Source organism: Pongo pygmaeus, chromosome 11 (genome assembly GCF_028885625.2).
Source record: "Pongo pygmaeus isolate AG05252 chromosome 11, NHGRI_mPonPyg2-v2.0_pri, whole genome shotgun sequence".
NCBI classification, from domain to species: Eukaryota; Metazoa; Chordata; class Mammalia; order Primates; family Hominidae; genus Pongo; species Pongo pygmaeus.
In genome coordinates this window covers 84,385,264-84,411,396 of record NC_072384.2, presented here as the reverse complement: position 1 = coordinate 84,411,396, position 26,133 = coordinate 84,385,264, and the positions used below count along the sequence as shown (strand labels likewise).

Genomic DNA, 26,133 nt, shown 5'->3' with positions numbered 1-26,133 from the left:
TATTCCAGTTCTAGGTTCTTTCCTTTCCTTAGTTTGTTTTCAGGCTAATTTACTTAAATTATTCTCCTAGATAATTTACTCATGCATACACACATCTTATACAAATCAATGAAGTCTTTTTCAATGTTGTTGTATTGTTCTTATACATTCAACATCATAGTGTTTTCTGAAAGCAACTTAAAAACTAATAAGATGTCAGTATTATTGAAATCGACAAAAAGCTGATACATACACCCCAAAGTGTATATGGCATAAATTGGTTTCAATAGAATGAAACTCTATTGAAGGTGGTAGGCAATTTTTTCACTCAGCAGTACATATAATTTAAAATATTATATTAATATCTAGTGCAAAATCAAGGCTCCTTTTGGTGCAGGGAATTTATCTCAATAAGCTCCATTTTCCTAGGTCTTGGGTGATCAGAACATTGTAAGTTCAAATTTAACTCAATCTTTGATTACAATTCAAACATTTAAAGAAAGCAATCGAAAAACCATAAATTCACACTGTGGAGAAAGGTATACTTTACAGGAATTGAAATACTTCCTATTTCATGACACAATATAAAGATGCAAATAATGAAAAATGGATTACAGCTATTAATATCATACCTATTTCCTGATCTACAGTTATCATTGCACCCTTTCAATGAACTTGACATGTGAGAGATATACTAGCATAGTGAATATAAGCTCTGGCTCTGAAGACAGATTGCCTGAATTTGAATGACACAAGTAAGATATAATCAGAGTACTTTCCAAATAGCGTTCTGTTAGGATAAAATACAAATAAAATGCCTGGAAATGTATACAGAACAGTCAAATTAATGACTAATTGAGATGTTTCAAAATTTCACATCAAAGACCAAACTCAGACCGTATTTCAAAATTATTGTCTTTGGCCATAAGATGTTTTCATTGCAGATTGCAGTCAACTCTTTTCTCATATGCCAATTAAATCTCTGGATTTGTTTGATAGCATAATGCTATTAAGAAGGCTTTCAAATTATGAGAATAGGTACAAGCATTTCTATACATTATAAAATGTTATAGAAATATTTTTAAATAAGATAATCACAAATATCCAGACAATTTTTGAAAATATTTCTACTTGCTGCCAGTAAATTACTGGCAAAAGTAGAGTAAAAACTACACACTTTTTTGGGGTACATGCATCCTACTTTGGAGACCACTGCACTAAACAGTACAATCTATAAGAAAAGAACATTGTATTAATGCTCCTAGTAGAGTATCAGCTACATAGAGGCAATCAATAGACATTTGTTACAGAAATATAGAAATAAATGAAAATGTACACACCAATGAAGACACATACTTTCTCTAGTAGCATAGTGTAATTATCCAGGAACAATACAGCAGAAATTAAATCTACAAATTCTAAAGCCATTTATGTCAGATAGTCCATCTAGAAATATGGATACATGGATATATAACTATATACAAATACATGCACATATATAATTATTAATACAAGTGCTGATAATGGGAAACAATTTGTTACTGGGATCAACATGCAAATGTATAGTGTATTTTACTTGATACTTGTTACAATTTCTAAGTTTTATCCCAAATATCTAAACATGATTTAAAAATTATCTACCGATGTTGTTAAAAGAAGAAATATATTTCATCTGGAAAGTTATTTTTCTAAATGATTCTATATTTTGAAAATAGAAGTAAAAATGTATGAGATAATGTGAAAATTTTGAGTATTTTATATATGTATATACATTTTTTTCTAGCCTTCTGAAATTCCAAAACTGACAGACTTGAATGTTTGTTTATGTTCGTCTGTTATTTCTGTCTGCTTCTGTCATTATCTAGTTATCATCTATTAATTATTCTTATTATAGGAAATTAAAGATATAGAAAAATAAATGCTATTAAAAATCCAAATAATTGTGAAATAAATTGCAGCTATCTTCTTATTAAACATTTACTACAATTTATGATACCAGTCCTTGTATACTAAAATTGTAAAAATATTGATAGGATGTTTAAGTTTACAACTAACGAAATCAATCAAGTAATTACTACACATTTTATACTACCAATAATTGTGACACTTCTCTACAGAATGCTTATTACATCTATTTCATTTACAATTTTTTGCCTTCCACAAGAAATTCTTTCTTCCTTTGTTTTTCCACTTTTGTAATATTATACTGTCCTTGAAAATGACTTTCAACAGGCTCAAGCAAAAATAATATGTGTGATTCCATACCCTGATGACTAAGAAATTACCAGAGGTTTCAGAAAGGGAGAATCGCCATATCCTGTTATTACCCTGTTTAATTCATTCTGATGAATACATAGATGAGTTCATTTTGCCAATTTTTAATGAGGCATAGTTGCTAAAATAAAAATCAAATCACTTAGATTCCAATCTAATGTCAAAAACACAACCTTATTTTCACAGATAGTCCTCCTCTTGGTGAAAATTATTGCTTAAGACACTTCTTCCTTTTATGAACTGATTTGCAGAACTAGCAATTTTTTAGCAGAAAATTAAGCAATATATTTTAACTCTTATTTGTAGGAATCTGTCACACTATTTGTTTCTTTTGATTTGCATGTAGGAATGTTAAAGAATTATAACGCAATATTTGGTAAACAAAACAGATTAGAAAGATTTATAAGCTAGAGCTCAAAAACCTATCATTAAGTGTGATTACTTTATGTTTTTCAAATATTTCCCTACAAACTTTCTTTAACAGTTTATATTTTTAAATCAGTGAAATAAGTGTTTATTATATTATTCACAATCTGATATCATATATAATTTTGTGATATAAAATAAAGAGTTAAGAAGCTACAAAATATACTTCCCTAGGGATGCTCACACACTTATTTTGAAAAATGTATATTTGATTTACAATTGGATGTATTTTTTTACCTACAGATTTAATCATAAATTGTTTTTAAGGGTATAATGTGAAACACATTTTTGCAAATAATTTATTGTTTGAATTATATAATTAACTGAATTCTCTGCTGTATTTATTCTTCTTTGTAAAATATGTTTATAGTCTATCATTATAAGAATTATTATAAATAACCATCATTTATTGTGGTTGTGATGAGATCACAACCTAAGTCAAAATTAGTCTGAACCACTCATAAGCATGTATAACTTCTGGCTAGATACTTAGAGTTTTTCATCCATAAAATGGAGGTAATAACTGTACCCACCTGCTTTAAAACCATGTTTTTTATTATAAACATATTTACATAAAAATACTAACTTAGAAGAAATTTGATATAGAGGCATGATATTCACTTGCAAACATCCATTTGAAGGATATCATTAATTTTATTCTTAGCCTTACAGTAATTGTTTCTAGCTTCCTTTATTGCCATTAATAATGTTGACTTCCTTTCTTCTCCACTTCAAAAGTTACTACAATATTTTCTCAACATAAAGACCCTTAAATTGATCCAATTCTATTTATATAACTTGAAGCAGTCTAGACTATACAGTAACCTTAAGAAAAACACAAAAATATGTATGTGTTCTATTTTTAAATAAAAAATGTTCTAACTACATTATAGTTGTTATCTTGATCAGATTATATATGCATATATACATGCATAAATCTATATAATATTTATCACTATATATCTTTATATGTAAATTTGGTGTTGGAACAAATTAATGAAGACCGAAAGAATAAGAAACCTCTTTACAAATCACACCAAATGTCTGCTCAAAGGCTCCTTCCTGATTACTTTTTGTTCACACATCACAAGGTGTTTTTCTCCTCCCTGCTCCCATTCCCTGCAGCAAAGCCAGCAATTAGTAGAAAATAAGTTTAGATGCATCAGCATCTTACCAAAAAATATATTAAAAGGCCCCCGATCTTTTTATCTTCTTATACTCTCCCTGAAAATAGTTTCTGAAAAGATGGAAGCATAACTTACACATTATGAACTGTCTTAGCTGAAAGCCAATCTCTATAAATGTGTACTGCAAAGCCCAGTGATTAGAAAATGGGCAGCTTTGCTTATCTTATTCCTTTAAATCGAAGAAACAATAATATATTCCAGAAAATGGTGGTGCACTTCCAGGTATAAACAGCCTGCAAATAATTCTTTATTTAATGTGAGAAGTTTTATTAATCTTAATAATTAGTATATAGAAGGTTTCAGAACTAGGAATTTTTAAAAGCTGGGAGAAAATTGCAACATGAATTGATACAGTCATCCCTAGGTTTACAGGGGGTTTGGTTCCAGGAATCCCAGCGATACCAAAATCCGAGGGTGCTAACGTTCCATGGTAGGCCCTGTGAAACCTGTGGATATGGAGACCTAACTGTACTAGAAAAATATTTTAACACTTGAATTTTACCAAAATCATATCTTTTATTAAATAATCTTTTTTCCTATCTTGGTGCAATATATAATGTACATGAAACACGCCACTTCATGCTTATGTAATTTAATTGACTAACTTCTGTTCAATTACCTGTAATAAGGAGAAAAACAAACCTGAAAATGTCTTTGCTGAAAACTTTTTTGGTAAGTTAATAAATAGGCAATAATGCCAATTTTAGTTAAGTATCCAGATGTTTATACCAAAAATAGAAAAACAAAGAAATGAAAGAGCAAATTATTTTTGCAAATTAAACCACGATATTTGGAGGCAATATTGAATGATTTATAAATGTGGTTCCTAATTCTAATCTCAATAACTGGGCATAGCCATATTTTCTAGGATATGAGAATGCATATTATTCATTACTTGTGAGATAAACTAAACACAATGGAATAAATATAAACATACATATGTTAAAGTCTTAGTATTCTTGTCCATTCTCTAGTGTCCACAAGACATGTATAAATTAAAGACAACATAGATGACCTTGGATAAGATGTAACCTCTAAACACTAAGTTTTCTCATTTGTAAAACGGCAATTATAATAATATCAAATTAAATAGTTGCTGCAATGTTTGACATATTTTATGTAAATTTTTATCAATGAACCCAACAAAGAATAAGTGCTCAATATGTGAGAAATTAATTTAAAGTTTGATTTATTTTAATGATTTGAAAATATGATTTAGAGAAGATTAATCAAAGGTGTTTAGAATATTTATAAAACTACATTAAATAATTGACTTAACCACAAAATTATTCATGTAGAATTGATTCCTAAGGCATCATAATCACAATATAAGTAAAAATTCTAAACAATGATGAAAGTTCCATATATCCAGAAATGACTTGAGTACCTATACCATATTTTAAAATAAAATAATTGGTATAAGCTACTTTATTTATAAATCCAAGCTCTCAATTGTTAAATCTTAGATATACTTTTTTGTAAAAACATCTTGCATTTGTTCTGCTATTCATAAAGCTATTTACTTTTATGTCTTTTTATTTTTCAAATTACATGATGTTTACACAAATTTATTGTCTCAATCATTTGCTTTGTTATTCAACACAATGGTTTTAAAAAACAGCATACATTGAAAATTATTGAATACTATGAATGCATTATTATACCTAATTTCTATATAAACTAAGACATTAAAGCATCATTGAAAAGGAAATTGGCCAAGTTAACTAAATTTTCTCATGAAGCTTAACCTAGAACTAGATTTATTGTGCTTACAAAGTAGTCTTACATTTCCACCCATTCTGTAGATGTTAGATTCTATTAAATTTTAAAACTATGTCCTTTAACTATAACTACAGTTTTTCCAAGTTTTTTTAAACTTATCTTTTTTCTTTTTTATAATGAAACAAATGTATAGCTAATTTTCTAAAAGATTTATTGTAGGTGATGAGAGGGTAAGGAGTGGAGAGAAGAGAACCTAAGAAAATGATGAGGGGAGGACCTCATCTCTCATACTAAATATGAATGTGTGACATACAAACATTCTTCAGGAACATGTCCATTGAAGCCAAATCACATGTATTTTATCCTAGAACAGCAAGAGTCACCTGAGGGCACTTAGCAAAGCTAGATTCCTGCACCGTACCCACAGATATTAAGATTTAGTACCTATGAAATGAGGTCCATGATGCAACATTTTCTAAACTTTCAGGTGATATTTATGACCAATTAGTTTTGGAATCTGTGCTCCGTAGAACTTTATTTTCCTGCATAGAATAAACTAGGGAATCTACTTATAGGCTATTTATGGGTACTAAATTTTATGAACAATTCCCTGACCTTTATTTCCCTAGACGCCCTAAAGCACCTATTCCTTATTTATTTGGCAGCTCTTATGTTCTGTCTGATAAACACATGTCCATTTTTTAGCTTTGGAAGGGAAGAACGATAACTCTTCTATCAGATGGCAATAATTGTAAAAATAATAGTTTTATTATATGCCAGACACTGAAGCAGACACTTCCCTTATATTATTTAATCTTTACAACAATGCCATTCACACATAGGCATCTTAGAGCATTTCAGTAGTAATTACATATAATATGTATAATATGTTCAAGATAAATTTGGTGTACAGCAGGGACTAAAGTTAATGGTAGTTTTTGCTGTTTACAGACAAAGAAACAGAAACAAAAAGAGGTTAAATAACTGACTCAGGTTACACAGCTAGAAAACTCAGGTCTCTCTAGTTCCAAATAGAAAGGGGAATGGTAGGAAGCAAAGGAAGGTGTGAAACACGTGAAAACTCTGGAAAACCCCGAAAATATTGAAAAAAATAAAATAAAATTCTACATTTTTCCTAAATCTAGTTACGTTTCTCAGCGAAAAATAAATAAATAAATAACTTACTGAATGATGCATAAAATAGGTTTATTGGAAAGGTGGAGGACGGATTCAAAGGCGACCCTGTTGAATCAGGCTTATTGAGGAACCAAAATGGTCAATGCTTGGGCCAAGTTCTGTCACTTAAAATAGTCAGCTAGGAACAACATAGTTGGCTCTTCAGGCCCAGGAACTTTTCACTGGTGATGTTAGTGTGTGGTGACTGAAGACTCACTGGGAATCCCTTCTCTTAACCCTGCTGCAGCTGCTTCCAGTGATCTCCAGTGGACCCTGTGTCTTTGTGCCATCCTACCTCTGAATGTCCCTTCTTGTATCAGGTGGCTAAACTTAACTTGCCAGAAAGTGGGGAGAAAGTAACTACATTCCTTATATCACTGCCTATTATTTGGGCTTGAGATTGTTAAAAAAGAGCCAAAAATCATATGAAATACATTATCTGTAGATGGGATTCTGTCATGAGTCTACAAATCCTCAAAGAATGCAGAATTCAAGCCAGAATAGAAAAAGAGGCATCATTTCAAGTAGGTTCCTGTTACCATGGTAATTTTTATTTTTTTTATTTAGCAGAGTTACCATATAAGTTATCATCCAAATTAATTGTGAGAGTTAAAGGCAGTGTCATTATTAATAACGCCAGGACAACAGGATAAACTGGGACTATCTTTGGCAAACCTGGATGTGCCATAAAAAAGAATAATCACCCAATTATTCTTTTTTTATTATTATAATTTAAGTTCTGGGATACATGTGCAGAATGTGCAGGTGTGTTACACAGGTATACACGTGACATGGTGGTTTGCTGCACCCATCAACCCGTCACCTACATTAGGTGGTTTCCAGCTTCATCCATATCCCTGCAAAGGACATGAACTCATCCTTTTTTTTATGGCTGCATAGTATTCCATGGTGTATATGTGCCACATTGTTTTTATCCAGTCTACCATTGATGGGCATTTGGGTTGGTTCCAAGTCTTTGCTACTGTGAATAGTGCCGCAATAAACATATGTGTGCATGTGTCTTTATAGTAGAATGATTTATAATCCTTTGGGTATATATCCTGTAATGGGATTGCTGGGTCAAATAGTATTTCTTGTTCTGGATCCTTGAGGAATCACCACACTGTCTTCCACAATAGTTGAACTAATTTACACTCCCACCAACAGTGTAAAAGTGTTCCTATTTCTCCACATCCTCTCCAGCATCTGTTGTTTCCTGACTTTTTAATGATCGCCATTCTAACTAGCATGAGATGGTATCTCATTGTGGTTTTGACTTGCATTTCTCTAACGACCAGTGATAATGAGCTTTTTTTCATACGTTTGTTGGTCACATAAATGTCTTCTTTTCAGAAGTGTCTGTTCATATCCTCTGCCGACATTTTGATAGGGATGTTTGTTTTTTTCTTGTGAATTTGTTTAAGTTCCTGTTACTACGGTAATTTTTATTTTTTATTTAGCAGGGTTACCACATAAGTTATCATCCAAATTAATTGTGAGAGTTAAAGGTAGTGTCATTATTAATAATGCCAGGAGATTCTGGATATTAGCTCTTTGTCAGATGGATAGATTGCATAAAATTTCTCCCATTCTGTAGATTGCCTGTTCACTCTGATGATAGTTTCTTCTGCTGTGCAGAAGCTCTTTAGTTTAATTAGATCTTATTTGTCAATTTTGGCTTTTGTTGCCATTGCTTTTGGTGTTTTAGACATGAAGTCTTTGCCCATACCTATGTCCTGAATGGTATTGCCTAGGTTTTCTTACAGGGTTTTTTATGGTTTTAGGTCTTATGTTTAAATCTTTAATCTATATTGAGTTAATTTTTGTATAAGGTGTAAGAAAAGGGTCCAGTTTCAGTTTTGTGCATATGGCTAGCCAGTTTTCCCAACACCTTTATTAAATTGGGAATCCTTTCCCCATTTCTTGTTTTTGCCAGGTTTGTCAAAGATCAGATGGTTGTAGATGTGTGGTGTTATTTGTGAGGCCTCTGTTCTGTTCCATTAGTCTATATATCTGTTTTGGTATCAGTACCATGCTGTTTTGGTTACTGTAGTCTTGTAGTATAGTTTGAAGTCAGGTAGCATGATGCCTCCAGCTTTGTTCTTTTTACTTAGGATTGTCTTGGCTATACAGGCTCTTTTTTGGTTCCATATTAAATTTAATGTAGTTTTTTCTAATTCTGTGAAGAAAGTCAATGGTAGCTTGATGGGGATAGCATTGAATCTATAAATTACTTTGGGCAGTATGGCCATTTTCATGATATTGATTCTTCCTATCCATGAGTATGGAATATTTTTCCATTTGTTTGTGTCCTCTCTTATTTACTTGAGCAGTGGTTTGTAGTTCTCCTTAAAGAGGTCCTTCACATTCCTTGTAAGTTGTATTTGTATTCCTAGGTATTTTATTCTCTTTGTAGCACCAATTATTCTCATATCAGCATCACTACATTCTGACTGTAAGAGATCTAATGTGATCCTTTGTTGGCATCACTACATTCAGAGTTTTTATGGTGCTTCTTACTGCCTTAGAAGAATTAATGAGTTTCTCTTTCCCCTTACCCCCATCTCTTTCTTTTTATTTATTTTTAATTTGTAGGATTGTCCATCCAGTGGAACTTTGACCACTGAGTTACTTCAGGTTTTGCCAAATCTTACTAACATGATTTTCAGACCTCTGGTATTATATTGGCCGACCAGAAAGTTCTTACTTTTCAAATGAATTATTGTTTACATTTCTGGCCATGGCTAAAGATGCTAGTAGAATTCTGTGGACTTCAGGAGAAACAAACATCCAGACAGGCTGAAACTGAAATAATAGCACCTCTACTACCATGGTGTGTAGTGAGACAGTGAGAGCAAGAGAGTGAGTGAGAGGAAGTGGGGCAGAGAGAGAGACAGAATGTGAATGATTTTGTTCCACATGTGCATGTCTGTTTTGCCTTGAACCTGTGAATACATATTGCCCTTATTTTATGAAGGGTTCTAAGAGAAAATAGGAGAGTGTCTCATACTCTACACAGTTTCTATACTTCATAGAATTATATCAGCTCCTTGCTAATGTGTCAAAATAGTTGGCATGTTTGATGCCTGAAAGGCAAATAATAATTGTTCATACAACATCATATGTGAGTTAAATTGTGGTATCATATAAGGAAACAACATTCTCAGTCTCCAAATGTTTCTTACTTTATCAAATTGAGCTTATATAATGCTAGCTGCTGCACAAAGATCTGTGTGTTTTGATTTATTATTATTATTTACTTAATTAACCCTTTACTGTGGAATAATATGGAAATAGATTGTCTTCAATGTGGTTCTTCAGGACAGCAATAAGTAATAAACTCCATCTGAAATTCTATTACTATCAGTCTACCTGTGAAACAGCTTTGTGTGTTTTTGAGTAACAGTATGTATCATAACATCAACTACTTTAAGTCCTCATCCATAAAAATTACATCCTTTGGGAGGCCAAGGTGGGAAGATCACCTAAGGTAAGAAGTTCAAGATCAGCCTGACCAACATAGAGAAACCCTGTCTCTACTAAAAATACAAAAATTAGCCGGGCTTGGTGGTGGGAGCCTGTAATCCCAGCTACTCAGCTGAGGCAGGAGAATTGCTGGAACCCGGGAGGCGGAGGTTGCAGTGAGCCAAGATCACACCACTGCACTCCAGCCTGGGCGACAAGAGCAACACTCCATCTCAAAAAAAAAAAAAAAAAAAAAATTACAACTTTCATGTTGAACCAATAACTTCCCAGTGATTGGTAATACAAATAGAAAAGTTTGTATAATTTTAAACAACCTGTACTATTTCCCTAGAAATATAATACCAATTGCTATGAAGAAAATTCCATTAAATTTTAATAAAGTTTGAAAATTTGGATCTCAGATATTTTTCAACTATTTTTTTCTATTTATATAATATCACTTATAACAATCATGAAAATAAGAAATAATTTTCAAAATTTCACATAGTATTTCATATTTTAGGTATTCTTTCAGCAAGTAACTATCATCACAGTCAACCTTTATTTTGGTTAATAATGTACTCCATGAACATTTCAATCAAATGTAATGATTAATTAGCTATGACATTAAAGCAAATTAGGTATTAAGAATCATAAAAGGTTTAAGAAACTAAAAAACCCTAAAAACATCAGCTTCAATAGGAAGACTGATACTTCTATAGCCAAGAGTAACATCTAAGGAAGATATAATTGGTCATCAACTCTACGTCAGCAATATCTTATCCATGTATCACATGTGACTGAAATAGATAATGGCCAAAAATAATTACTAGGTCAAATATACAAATAAAGTACACAGCAAACACATCACCCCCATGCTGTCTTCTTATATTGACTTTCTGGCTAAGAAAATTTAAAGTGACTCTTTGCTAATAAAATTGTGATAAGTATATTTGACAACGTTATTAATCTATGGTTGATTACTATGCCTGTCTTTTTGAAAAGAAGAAGAAATGTTATGTCGCCCCCTGGTGTAAATATTAATTTTGTAACATCAGAACTTCAGTAATCTAGAAGACATTGCAAGGGAATTACAGCTATTAAAATTATTATTGAAGAGAATTAAAAGAATTTCTAAGCTTCCCAAAAGAGCAAGCTTCCCATTGTTTCGTGAACTTTATGAGTCACAGCAATGACTGATATCTGAGGGTTTCCTTATGATTTTCATGTCTTCATAACCTAAAATATTTAGGGCTCAGCACACATTTAAGATTTTATGCATTTTTGGGCTATGGGTAAATATGTAAGAAATGCCACAGGTAAGCTAAGAGCAATGTTCTGAATGTTTGCCCCCCCCCCCAAAAAAAAAGTATACGTTGAAATTCTAAGCCCCAATGTGATGGTATCAGAGACGAGGACTTTGGAAGGTAATTAGGTCATGAGAACCCCACCCTCATAACAGATTAGTGCCCTTATAAAAGAGGCCTAGAGAGTTCTTTTGCCCACTTCCCCCATATGGGAAGAAGTCTGACTATGAGGAAGCAAGCTCTCACCAGACACCAAATTGGCACCTTAATCTTGGAATTCGCAGCCTCTAGAACTGTGAGAAATACATTTCTGTTGTGTGTAAGCCACTCAATCAGTGGTATTTTGTTATAACAGCTCTAACAGGCTAAGACACTGAGAAAAAAAAAGGAAATGTTGACATGGTTCAATAGTAATAGTGTCCAAATTATGTAAATCCATACATAATTAATTTTATTATCATATCCTTTATCTAAAGATAACATAACTGACAGGGAGAGAGGTGAACTTTACCCAGGTCATAACACAAGTGACTGGTTGTAGTAGACTTTCTTGCTAAATAGGGTGCAAGAACACAATTCTGGAGTGAAAGCAGTCATTTTCTTCTCAACTATAAATGTACATTGTCCAGACATTGAGTGCCTTCACCAGGGAGTGGTAGTTTGCTAATATAACCTTTTGAAGGAGGTAACACAAACGTAATTTTACATTATTTCCATTGATACTTTCTTGGGGGTCACTAGATTATGCCACTTGAGACATTTTTACTAAACAAAGACAGAATCTACATTTAATTCCATCTTTTTGTCCTTGACCAGTTGTAAAAAAAAAAAAAATCACTAAACACTTCTCATTAAACCCATTCCTTTTCTGCAACTAGTCTCACTTCCTTCCTATTAACTTATTGACTTCAAATATCCTGCTTTCCATAACCAATCTAAAAGTCTTTGGCAACTCCCAGAGTTTCAGACTTTTTCTAAAGTCTTTGCAACAAAACTTACTCACTCTGATGTCTTTGTCTGTTTTCTGTTGCTATAAAAGAATACTTGAGACTGGATAATACATTAAAAAAAGTTATTTTTTACAGTTGTCAAGGCTGAAACATCCAAGTAAAGGGTTTGGACTGTATCTGGTGACAAGCTTCTTACTGGTGGGGACTCTCTGTAGAGTCCAGAGGCAGCACAGGGCATCACATTGCAAGTGGACTTACGAGTAACAGCCAAATTGATTTTTATAACAGATCAATTTTTTAATAATAAACACCCTCCCTAGATAGACCATTAATCTATCAACCTATGAATGAATTAACTCCATTCATGAGGGCAGAGCCCTTATGACCCAATCATCTCCCAAATGTCCCACCTATCCACACTGCTGCAGTGGGGACAAAGTTTTTTCAACACATGAGCTTCTGGGGGACATATTCAAACCATAGCTCTCTACTTTTCATTCTTTAGGTGTTTCCTGTCTGAGGGGCACAAACAAGACAATATAGATGGGTGCTATGAATGGGACTTCTGTATCCCCCAAAATACATATGCTGAAATCCTAACTTCCAATGTGATGGTATTAGAAGATGAAGCCTTTGGGAGATAATCGGGTCACCAGGGTGGAACCCTCATGTGTGCGATTACTTCCCTCATAAGAAGAGACACAATAACTAATCTCCCTCTCTGTCCTCCATCATGTGAGAATGCTATGAGAAGACAGCCACATGCAAACCAGGAAGCAGGTCCTCGCCAGATATGGAATCAGCTAGGAACTTGATCTTGGACTTCCCAGACTCCAGAATTCTGAGAAATAAGTATTTGTTGTTTAAGCCACCCAGTCTATATTAATTTGTTATGGAAGCCCAAACAAAGGCAAAGAGTTAATTTTTAAATTGTTGTTAATAATTTTAACTCCTAGTGGCTGAATCTGGGAGAAAGTCTGTGCACTAGGAGTAATCACGCCTCTCTGTCAGAACACTTCAACAGGAGTCAGGAGAGAACTCTGAAGCTCAGAGAAAGGGTTATGCATAATTCAGTGTCACAGCAGTAGTCAATGGTGCGCCCCAAAATTCTGAGTGCTGCCCATACAGTCCTATATCCGTTTCCCTCCACCACTCCACTGCTGCTACTACCAATAGTATGATTGTCAGAACCAATTTTATCCTATCCTGTGTCTCCAGTGACATTGTTCACCACAAGAAGCCCAGAACTCCCAAATTCTTCCTCATTACCTGAACTTTATTCTCCATATGGCTAGGTTACATCCTCTTTTCTGACAGAAATCTCTATATTTCTACGTATCCTAAAACTCCTGGACTATGTCCTCTTTGAATTCATAAGTGTCTGTTATCAAAAAAATTCTGTAGATTCAAACTTTTCACTGAAGTTAAACTTCTTTTCTTTTTTGCTCTAAGTGAAGCCTGTTTCTCCTGAAAACATTATTTACCCTGTATCTCTCTCCAGAGGTGGATGTTTTATCCTCCAAACTCCTTATACTAATGTGGTAATATGTGGCACAAGCCCTCAAGCCCTCTTTGCTCTATCTTGACACCTACCTCCTTCCTAAAAGTTCTCAGCTTTGGATTTCTTGTCCCTGAAATAATCTTCTCTTATAAACTTGTCCTCCTTCCCTCTCTTGCAATCATCCATCTCATGGTCATATCTGAGAAAGGAAAAAGCAGCTCTCAATAAGTGATGGGTAGGAGCTTGTCTGGATCTAAAAGTGAGGCATAGTATTCTCTTGTCAAATATAAACAGTTTCACGATACACTAACGTCAGTCAAGGTCACTCTATGACTGCGATGGAGCTTAACAATGACTGCGATGGAGCTTAACTCCACAATCACATTTGAGCACATACATTACCAAAAACACTGTTTTTCTTACCCAACATCTCCCTCTGCCAGCCATTATGAGGAAAGTTGCTTTTCTACCAATTACAGCCCTACCCCCACTTTGTTTCTCTTTTCTCCTAGATAGAAAGTCCTAAGATACCCAATATGGAATTGTCTTTTCTTTATCATAGTATAGGATCCAATCCAGAATTAAACAATGTTTTAGTAAACTCTCCAGAAAATACACCTCACACAATCCCAAATCCTAAAGAACAACCCCTTATACTCTCTTCAAGAGATGCATCAAGGTTCTCCATGGTGTGCAGTTAACCTTGTTTCAACAAATACCAATGTTCCTAACTTGGTTCAACTAGAGTTGTGTCCTGGTATTTCTGGCTGGTGGACATTGACATAACTCTGTACATATTTTGTATATTTCATGAAGACATTTTTGTTTTGTAAAATGAACGTCCTTCATTTTGCATACCTCAATTTAAAGCTCATTTGCTTAAATTCAGGCTAACAAAGTATAAACTTTTGAAATTAACTTTAAAAGATACTGGACATTGTTTGGTTGTATCCCCACCCAAATCTCATCTTGAATTGCAGTTCCCATAATCACCACGTGTCGTGGGGGTGGAAGGAGGGGAACCTGGTGGGAAGAAATTGAATCATGGGGGGCAGTTACCCTCATGCTGTTCTCATGATAGTGAGTTCTCACCAGATTTGATGGTTTTATAAGGGGCTTTTCTCTCTCTTCACTCAGCACTTCTCCTTCCCACCATCATGTGAAGAAGGGTGTGTTTGCTCCCCCTCCTGCCATGATTGTAAGTTTTCTGAGGCCTCCCCAGACATGCAGAACTGTGAGTCAATTAAACCTTTTTCCTTTATAATTACCTAGTCTCAGTTATGTCCTTACAGCAGCATGAGAACAGACTAATACAATATTGTATCTAATTTAGAGAGAGCTCGACTTTCTTCAAGTACAATAAACAAGTGTGGTAAGCTATTGGGGTTGAACAGATAAGAATAACTCCATTTTACATAGAGGTTGTTTTAGATGCTTGAGGTGTGTTGATTGAGAGAGAGAAATTGTAATCCAGGCAAACATTTCAGATAAAGTTATTGTAAATCTGTATATAAAATAGCAGAAAAATTTCACAATCAGCTCTATCAATTTTAAACCTATATAGTTATCAACATCAATGAATCTATTTCCTATTAAATCCAAATGAGATTTACATTTCAAACATTTAGTTACCTCATTATAAAAGAAATATTATAAACTTATTTTCACTGTATCAGTTAAGGTTCTCCAGAAACATAGGAACAATATGATATGTGTGTGTGTGTCTGTATGTGTGTGTGTGTGTATGTGTAGACACACTTATGATTTATTTTAACAAACTGACTCAGTGATTGCAGGAGCTGGTAAATCTTAAATGTGAAGGCAGGGTCTACAGGCTGGAAACTTAGGTAGGAGCTGTTACAGAAGTTTTCAGGTAGAATTTCTTCTCCAGACAACCTCAGTTTTTGCTCTTAGATTTTTCAGCTGGTTATCAGGCCAAACCACATCATCAAGAGTAATCTCCTTTACTTAAAGTGTCAATTGGTTGTCCACATTAAGTGTATCTACATAATACCTTCATAGCAATACCTACATTAGAATTTGATTAAATAACTGGCTACGTGATATGATTTGGCTCTGTGTCCCCACCCAAATCTCATCTTGAATTGTAATCCCCAGGTGTTGAGGGAAGGAAGTGACTGGATTATAGGGGCAGTTTCCCGCATGCTGTTCTCATGATAGTAAGTGAGCTCTCACTAGATCTGATAATTGTATAAGCTTCTGGCATTTCCCCTGCTTGCACTTCTCTCTCCTGCCACCATGGGAAGCAGGTCCTTGCTTCTCCCTCACCATCCACCATGATTGTAAATTTTCTGAGGCCTCCCCAGCCATGTGGAAATGTGAGTCAATTAAACCTCTTTCCTTTATAAATTACCTGGTTTAGGGTAGTATCTTTATAGCAGTGTGAGAATCGACTAATACGCTACTATTGTAGGTGACACATAAAACTAGCCATCATGTTTAATACAGGTAATTTTTCTAATACTATTTAAGAAAAAATGTTTTCTTATAATTTGAACACAGCATTGACCTCATAAACAGTCAGTATATTAAATGTACTTACATTTAGAAAAGTATATAACTTTCTTCCAATGGTGCTAAACCATTATGAAAGAATTCAGAGTAATACCTCAAGTAATGGACTTTGTTTACTTTGACAACCATGATTGAATTTTAATTATTTATTACTCCTCTTAATCTTATACTGTAATAGGAAGTGCACTGTAATACATTTACAAAAGTAATGAATCATGGCTACTTGAAGACACTTTCATAGTACAGTATGCAGTCATCTCTGCATATCCATGGGGAAGTGGTTCTAAGATCCCCCTAGGATATATATCAAAATCCACAGATTCTCAAGTCCCTTACATAAATGGTGTAGTATTTACATATAGTCTATGCACATGCTCCCTTATTCTTTAAATTATCTGGAGACTAGATTACTTCTAACGCCCAGTAAAATGTAAATAATATGTAAACTGTTGTTATACTGTATTATTTAGGGAATAATGGCAAGAAAAAAATGTTTGTACATGTTAAGCACAAACACAACGTGCTTTTTTTCTTTTTTGAGTATTTGAGATACTGAAAGTATCCACAGTGGTTGAATCCATGAATGAGAACCCATGGATATGAAGGCCTTACTACGTATTATAACATTTCCTCATATACAGTAGATAATTTAGAGTGAGATAAAACAGATCAAATGGTTTAGGTTAAAATTTTTAGGAAGAGAAACTAACACAATTATATTTATTATTGTGGTTAGCAATATAAAAATGTGATAAACAGATATAAGTAATTTCTTCATAAATTTTTGTTGCAGTACACCGTAGATTATAACTGCTATCTTTTTTTGGAAGGATTACTCAAACTCCTAACAGCAAGTCCCTTCAACAGTACTATCTCAGTTAAATGGGCACGATAGGAAATTATTTCAATGCAGTATCATTAGTACAATTATTTAAATATGATTTACACTACGTATAATACTTTTAATAAACCATTTCCCAAATATGGTATACAAATGTAACATGTTTAAAATGCAAAAATTTATCACTCTGAAATCCCTGTATATTTCTTATTATGATAGAGATCCTAGATATTTGACCTGGAGAATACTGTTAATTCAGTTCAACCAATATAAGGCAAACAGGTACTACAGAAGAAAATATAACGATAGAAATATTTCTATCTCCACATAGGTAAACTTCAGTCCTTGAACTAAGCAAGGTATGGAAAACTGAAGTGCCTTCAATGATCAGGAAAGTAACGTACGGAAGTGAATAGCCTACACAGCAACAGAATGTAGTGTAGACAGTGGAAAACGGATAAGTGTCTTCTTCCAACTTCATTTCAACCCAAGTATTTTAAAACACTGTGCACACTAAACAAACTAATTTGGCAGCCTGACTTTGGCCCTGAATATAATTCCATTAAATCTCTAGACTAGGTCATCCCTGAAATTCTTGCTGATCTGTATTTTCATTAAAAATGTGGCCGGGCGCGGTGGCTCACGCCTGTAATCCCAGCACTTTGGGAGGCCGAGGCGGGCAGATCACGAGGTCAGGAGATCGAGACCATCCTGGCTAACATGGTGAAACCTCGTCTCTACTAAAAATACAAAAAAAAAAAAAAAAATTAGCCGGCGCGACTGTAGTCCCAGCTACTCGGGAGGCTGAGGCAGGAGAATGGCGTGAACCCGGGAGGCAGAGCTTGCAGTGAGCCGAGATGGCGCCATTGCACTCCACCCTGGGCAAAAAGAGCGAGACTCCGTCTCAAAAAAAAAAAAAAATGTAATTGCAGTCATCCATAACATGAAACTACTGGTGCAGAAGTGAGAAGTCAAGACATTATGTCACTATTCAAATTTCAGCCATCTAAAATAACTCAATATTTAATGAATTAACAAAAGTATGTGGTAATCATGAATATTATTTGACATTTGCCTTAAAATACTGCTTGCATGTTTGTGTTACAACAATAATTCAAATATCAGTTATTTTCCTTACTAGAATAATGTGTTCTGAAAAAGGACATGTAGTAAAGTTTCACTAGAATTCAAAACCAACACAGAAAGAATATATGACACCTTAAGTTCAGAAAATTGAGACACAAGATGGTCTTTAATATTGAATATATAAGAGTTTAAATGAAATTTGGAAGAATATATAATTGGACTGCTTGTGTGAAGAAGTTTATAAAGTGGGAAGTTATGAAGATATATTAGGATATCACCCTAATCCACCCTCACCCCTGAGCTCTCTTGAGGACATTAACCTAAAAATAATAACTTTTCCAACGCACCAGTTCACCAATTGATCTCTTTAGTCTTACATGCACACTCTTAAAGTGCTACCTAAATGGGTTTCGATGAGAAGAGAAGCCTTTTAAATTACATTCTCCAAGAGATTCAGAAAATGTTCAAGGGAATTATATGAAAAATAAGTTATATTCAATAATGAAAACTAAAACAAAAGGCCAAATAGTGTTTCAAAAGCCTGCGGAATTTTAGTGTGTTCCTATATGCACAAGGGAAATAACACAGAATTTTTTCAGGTTTTTCAAAATTAACACACATGACAACGTCCTGAGTGACAAGAAACCTACAAACATGTCAAAAGATGTGAATATTTTTTAACAGATTCAAAATGAACAACGGCAGCCCAAAATGCTCCTTAGCATGTATTATTTAGTGCATAATACAGAGCCTGTGGTGCCTAGAACAGTGCTTTGTATTTGAGGCAGCTCGATAAATTTGAACGAACTAAATAACAAATATTTTGTGAACCGATTAGTAAATTAACATTTCTTTTCTTGCTGAACGTAGTATTTCATATATTAGAAATGGAGGGCAGCCTACAGAAACAAGGCCTTTAGGTCCGACAGAAATGAGTGATATTTGCATATGGAGGATGAGTAGCAAAACAAAATTAATCAAATTATTCTGTGAATCTGGCACTATTTATCCTTATCTGCAGACAATTGGAAAAATAAAGTGCCTTCAACCAGATAACACAATACCATCTCTTAATCATATTATCATAATGATCCCTAGATATTCCATAATTTAGCATATAAATTATAAAGGAAATATGTCTGGAGTCAGGAAATCTGCTTGATAATATTGACTCACTGTATGACCTCAAAACTATCACTGATTCTTTTGAATTCCATAGTCAGTGAAGTAGATACAATGTTATTAGGAGATACCAAAATGCTGACCAACTAACAGAATGTAATGAACAAATTAGTAATGATTTCCAAGTTTCCCAAGACAAATCCCAAATTACATATTAAAGTGATTAAAGGAATATTTAAGTTCCATGTTAAATATGTAGTATACAGAAATATTCTGTATTTATTTAAATATATAATTAAGACAAACTTTGTAAATCAATTGCAAAAAAAGATGTACCAAATGTCTTTATTCAGTAAGCAATTGCTTACACAATGATTAATTGGGAAAATCTAAATAAAAAGAATGAGATTAGATGGAAGATAAACTTTATTCTTTTCTGGTAAGCCCTATAACTTATCCAGAAATGTTCTGGAGAACTACTAAATATTCACTTATTTCTTGTTCCATGAAATTAAAACTATATCACAGATATGTTGCAGCTTTTAACAGAAATCATGATAAATAGGTTGACCTTTCTTTTTGCTTGTAAGATATTGCAAAATGAAAATTTATATATTTTTCATTATAAATGGCAAAAGGAATATATTTAAAAGCTCATAAATAGGGTCAACATTAACAAGAGGCATAGTCTTCAAGAATGTTGTTGTTTTATTTTCCAAAATTTTATCTTTGGGTGATATAATATGACCTATAGAAGTGACTATGTATTTTGACTATCTTCTCAATATGAATGGCCGGATTACGTTCTGGATTTAGGATTAAAGCAATTAATCACTGGCACTAAAATATGAATTACCCTGGTTATTCTATAAGTAACATCTAATTCATAAAAGAAGACTGTATTAACAGTTACAGACTAACTTAAATTAATCCTGTGATTTTTTTGAAGATTATAAAATTATTTTCTAAATTTGAATTTAAAAAATTCTCAAATAGCCATTAAGTGTCTATTGATAGAAACTAACTAAAAGGTCTTGCAGTAATCAAAGTACCTTTTCGCTGAGTAATTTTATGTTTAAAGTTGCACTTCCACGAAGTAAGAAAAAAAACATTTGCGATATTATCAAAATCCTTAGAACTAGGTACACTATTCAAAATACAAAAATGCGACGATTTTTAATGGTAAAATTCAAATATATTAAAATAAAATATAAAGTCGGAAAGATATCATAATTATTACTCCATAAAACTGGGATTAAAATCATTGTACATGATAAACACAAACAAGTGTATCTGTCAATTTAAAAAATAAAACTGTAAAACCATGATAAGCATAAATTCTTACTTGAAAATTTATAGAATGTGGCATATATACCTTTTAAGATGATGTTTGTATTTCTTATTGAAGTTGCTAATTTTTAGAAGTTTCAGATCCAGTTTCCTATTTCCAAGTGACAGTATGTTTTAGCATATATGTAACTGCTCATAGCAGCCTATGTGCTATAAAGAATCATTTTGGGGTAAGTATAGACAGCTCTTTTTAAAATTGAAATAATTCATTTATGAATAGATCTAGAATCTTTTCTGTTATACTTAAAGACAGGCATAAATCTCATCATTTTCCATAATAATACTCATGAGAAGGCTAGAAAGCACATATAATAGATGAATATATTATCTTGTAAAGCAGTAGTTTCAAATATATTCACATCATATATGAAAATTTACTTCTTTTCAGTCAGTGCAAATCTCATACACAGGAAATACAAACTTGGGCAGTTTTAAAATCATCTGGAAGGACTAGCTCAGAAGTGCCTAAAGTCTCTTTCATGATAACTAAGATAATTATGGAGTTATTTCAAAGCCATTTTATCCTTGTTTGTTCTTTCTGATGTTTGTCTATATTTAGGTTTATTCATCTCATTTAGATAGCTGTTTTTTAGAACCCAGTTTACTCACAAGATTACAATGGCAAATCTAGACTTTAACCTACCTTTTGTAAATATAAGTCATGAAGAATGAACCAACTCCAAACACACAACAAACACATCAACATAAGCAAATTCACCCATTGTTAGAACCTAAGATTGAGAATTAAGACCTATAGAATTTTAACAAGTTGAGGTTTGGTAAATAACTTTTTTTTCTATAAACCCCACTATGCATTTTATCACCTACACCATTATTGTAAGTATGGAAATGAAATCTTGTGCATTAAGTTTGCCTTTAACCGTAAGTGAAATTTAATTGAAAAAAGTGTGTACTTTCTTCAAACTGAAAGTTTTTCCCCCAAAATTTTACCTTCCTTTTTTACTTCTCTAAGTGGGGCCAGAACAATTTCAGTAATTCCTTTACCTTTGGCTACTGCTCTTTGTGCTACTCTACTAAAGAAGACTGCAGAAGAATATTTTCACTTTCTTTTGTTCAACAACAACCAACAACCACATCCACAAAAACAATAAAGGAAACAAACTAGCCCTGCTTTTGTGACTCTTAAGTGGGCTGAAAGCAAGTAGCTAAGAGATTCAAGTAAAAAGAATGAAATTAAATACATCAAGAATTTACGTAAAACTTTAGATGAGAACTTTTCATTCTTGGAAAACACAAATCACAGCATATTTTCTTTATTCATAAAGAAACATATTTTAAGATACATAAAGAAAATTCGATCAAGAATGCTATATTTATTTTTGGACTATTTGAGTCTGTCCTTAAACTTCTACTCTCCTCACTCAGGCTAAGTTACCACTGTGTAAGAAAGGGGAAGGGAGGCTGCTTGCTAATAAACATGGACTTCAGTGAATCATACATTTGTATATTGCCATCTTACTTTGTCTTTACTCTTTGCAGTACTAAGCCTAATGAGCCTTTATTCTACTTCCTTTTTTACTTTATGGAGGTGTATACTTCTCCAAACATACCAATACATGAAAGTCAGTTCTGCAGGGAGGTTTTATAGCTAAACGGGGACTTGGATGAGAAGTAGGAGCAATCATCCTGCACTATCTCAATGCTCAATATATCTTCTCCCACCAATCAGGAGGGCTCTTCCGACTAGGATCCTGAAAAATGAAGCTCTGTGATCCAGTGAGAACCTTCCAGCAACTGCATGGGTTCTATCTGCCTCACGTTTTCCCTAGTGGCTCTAATGGTGACATAGTGATAGTGTTTCACACATATCCACCACCACTTTACAGTGAATAGCTGAAAGTGGACAGCATAAGGTTCTAGAGTCACTCTCTTAAGCTTAGCACTGACAACTTCTCACTAGAGAAGTTTGCTATCAGTCCTTCAGGAAAGAGCTGGAATACAAACTCTTTCTGAGACCATCACTCAATCCCGCCACTTCCTCCCTGTGACCAAACACATGGTTCCCTGCCTCCATCAGAGACAGCCACATCCTCATTCACCTTCAGCCTCCTAAGCCAAACAAAGGAGGTTATGGGGTAACTTGGGGTTAGAGTTCTTTTCTTTTCCCTTTAAGCAGGTCCTGTTGACACATTTGCTTCAAATAAGGAGAGACTGTGGTAATCTTCAGCTTAATGGAGTGAGGTGAGAGAGTCCAGAGCATTGTGGAAGTGTTAACCAAAGCCATGGATCACAGCTTCCCTAAGACCCCTTCCTTTTTCTACACCCAATTCTCACCCCACGCCCACCAGATAAATAAATGAGTAAATTATAAACCAAATTGAATCTTAACACCTCCAAAAACTCAATCTTCCAAATGCCCTCTTAAATATGAGCGAGAGAGAGAGGAAAACAGAAGCGATTACCAGAGTTTTGTTCCCGTTCTTGCTGAGAGGGCCCCGGAAAACTCCCTTGATGTTGCGAAAGTGTCCGTTGCTGAGATGCGTGGAGCTGATGACAATGTAGTAACACTCCATGGGGCAGCCGCCGCCTCCTCCGCCGCAGCCGCCGCTTCCACGCACCCCGCGCCCACAGCCGCAGCGCGCCGGGGCCGGCGAGGGTGGGCTGGGGACCCGCCACGAGGGCACGCAGCCGCCCCCGGCACGTCCTCTGGAGACTGGCTCACTGCACCCCTCTGTGGTGCGCGCCGAGGCTCTCCCGCCTCCGCATGCTCGCCGCGCTCTCCCTCAGTCTCTCGCTCTTCTGTTTCTCTTGTGATTCGCGTCGGGACTACGAGCCCCGCGGGAGGATTCCAGGCTAGGAGGGGGCCGGGCCGGCGAAACGGAGCTGAGCGGGAGTCAGTGCCCGCGCGGCGGCCGGGCGGAGCGGGGCTGCGGGAGCCGCCTGCGCGGCAGCAGAAGCGGCGGCGGCGGCAGCATCCCCCGCGCTCGGCGCCTGCACTCGGAGTTGCTGCTGCTGGCAGGCATGAGTGTTATTATAGTGAGCGGCGTTGCCGGTCCATTGCACTGAGCCAATGGCAGGGAGCCACTGGGCTGATACTGAGAGCTGTCAGAGGAGTACATCTGTCACCCGCTGCCTCCCCCGCCCACCCCGCCGCCGGGACCCGCGGCCGCGCCAGCCCGAGCGCGAGTGGGAGCGCCCCGCGCGGCGCCGCTGCCGCAGAGGGCCGGGGACGCGACGGCCACCGCCAAGTGGGAGACTCCTGGAAGGTGGGGGCGGAGAGGAAGCAAAGAGGCCGCGATTTCTTGCCTGGCAGTCGGCGTGGGGGTGGGGGCGAGGGGGATAAATAAATTAATAATTCAGTACCGAAAGCCACCCGCTTCCGACTGCAGCGAATCCAGGCCGGTGCCAGCAGCGGCTTCTTTCTCAAGATAATTGCTATCCACTGGGTTTGGCTTATTTGATTTTGTTATTTAATGTGTGTTTGGTATGGAGGCTGGTACCCTGTTCAGTCTTAGGGAAAGGCGAGGAAAGAAAATGTGCCCCCCACCCACCCCTGCTCCCACACATTTGTAGATACCGTAAGTGCTTGTGTTGATGATAGTTTCGGGGGAGGGTAGTTGTGGCGATGCAAGTACAAGTGAGTAGAGGGTAAAAGCAGGGACTCCTGATTTATATGTCCCTCCTGCTGGTGTTCCCCTCACCCCACCTCCCCTGAGAACCTCAGTTCTTCCTAAATTGCTAAAGCTGAGGGGAAAGGGATGCTTTGCGGCAAAGGCGCTGCTGCCTCGAGCTTGCTTTACATGCCTCTAGTTCCTCTCGCACTACAGAGTGGTAGCGAACAAAAGCGTTCGCCCTAGAAGCGACCTGAATGGAAAAATCTCCTGCACACGAACTAATGGGTTTGTCACGGAAAGTAGGGAACCGGGTCTGCAGCGTTCCCTGGAGACAGACTTTCTGGTTGGTTTTCAAGGGTCCAAGGCAACCATCAGCCCTGCTGTGCCCTCCCACCCTGCCTCCCACCCAGTTGATTCTCTCTTTGTGTAAGTTTAGCCCCTCTGAGGTGGTGGAGTGAGAGCATCCCATCAGGTATATATATGACTCATTAGTCGGCACTTAAAAAGATCGATAACAGGCAGTGGGAGGCTGGGAGATGGTACCTTCAATGGATTTACTGAAGGCTTTATTCTTCCTTTGCGTTGAAAGGCTTAATTGGTTAAAGCAGATTACAGACATTCTGATGCCCCTATGTCAGAACAGACTGCACTTTGATATAAACTGTGTTTATCTTGTTTATTTGGGAATCGAGATTGCAATACATTCCATTCTGTGTGTCTCATATGTAGGATTTTATGTAGCAGTGGCCCTGCAATCCATAATAAGCTCCTTAAATAAATCTGACAGTTTGATTTCACTTTTTGAAAGAGGGAAAAAAGAGAAGAAAGAGAGTCAATAGTAGTGTGAGTAAATTATAACTCATAGATGGTAGAAAGGGGAAGTACCACATTTACATAGTCATTCTTCCTGTATTATGCTTCAGTTCAAACGAAGGGGAAAAAAAGTTGGTATGGTTTGATCAAAGCTCATTATGAAATGTCAGAGTTGTTTAGAGGCACTTGGCTAAATTTTTCAGATATCCACTTGGGGGAGTCTGCAAGTCTCGGGAGAAAGCGAGAATTTGCAAAACTTCTGTACTCTGTGGAACAGATCACCCAATAATTTGTTAGAATTCAGTATGAACACAGTTCTATCAGAAGAAAAACATGTAATTTATCTACACTAAATATTGCATGGAAATTAAATCCATTTCCAGCTATTGTAAAAATATTGTTGTATGTTTATATTTTGAAAATGCAGGCATTCTCTGGACACGTCAGCTTTGGAAAGAACTAATAACCTGTATGATTTCTAACATGTCTTTGGAAGGTTTGTAAACTTGCAGTTAGTTATTAGAAAGGAGATAACATTGTTAGTATTAATAAGCTATACCAAGGAAGCTTGTAGGGAAGTAGAAGAAGCACCATGTGTGAAAAGACCAGATGATGTAGGTTTTTTTTTTAATTTATAATAATGTAATTTAGGAGGTTTTTTACAATATTTTTCTATCAAAATACTTCTAATGAAATTCTAAAATTTTCATCTACAGTATAAAGCTCAATATCCAGTTCAGGAAACGGGAAACACTGATATATGACTTGTCCCATGGAACAGAATATCATCTACGTGGAATGTCACACTGTGCTTCTAGTGGCAA

At 35.4% G+C, this 26,133-nt stretch overlaps 1 protein-coding gene across 1 annotated transcript in view; it reads right to left on the bottom strand.

The window, feature by feature from the left end:
• ZNF804A (zinc finger protein 804A) overlaps window positions 1-24,125 on the bottom strand; it is a 359,306-nt gene extending 335,181 nt beyond the window's left edge. The window contains exon 1 of the mRNA XM_054477594.2: window positions 23,345-24,125. Within this exon, the coding sequence (XP_054333569.1) occupies window positions 23,345-23,455 (111 nt within the window). The 5' untranslated portion in view covers window positions 23,456-24,125. The remainder of the gene's footprint in view (window positions 1-23,344) is intronic.
• Between the last annotated feature and the right edge of the window lie 2,008 nt (window positions 24,126-26,133).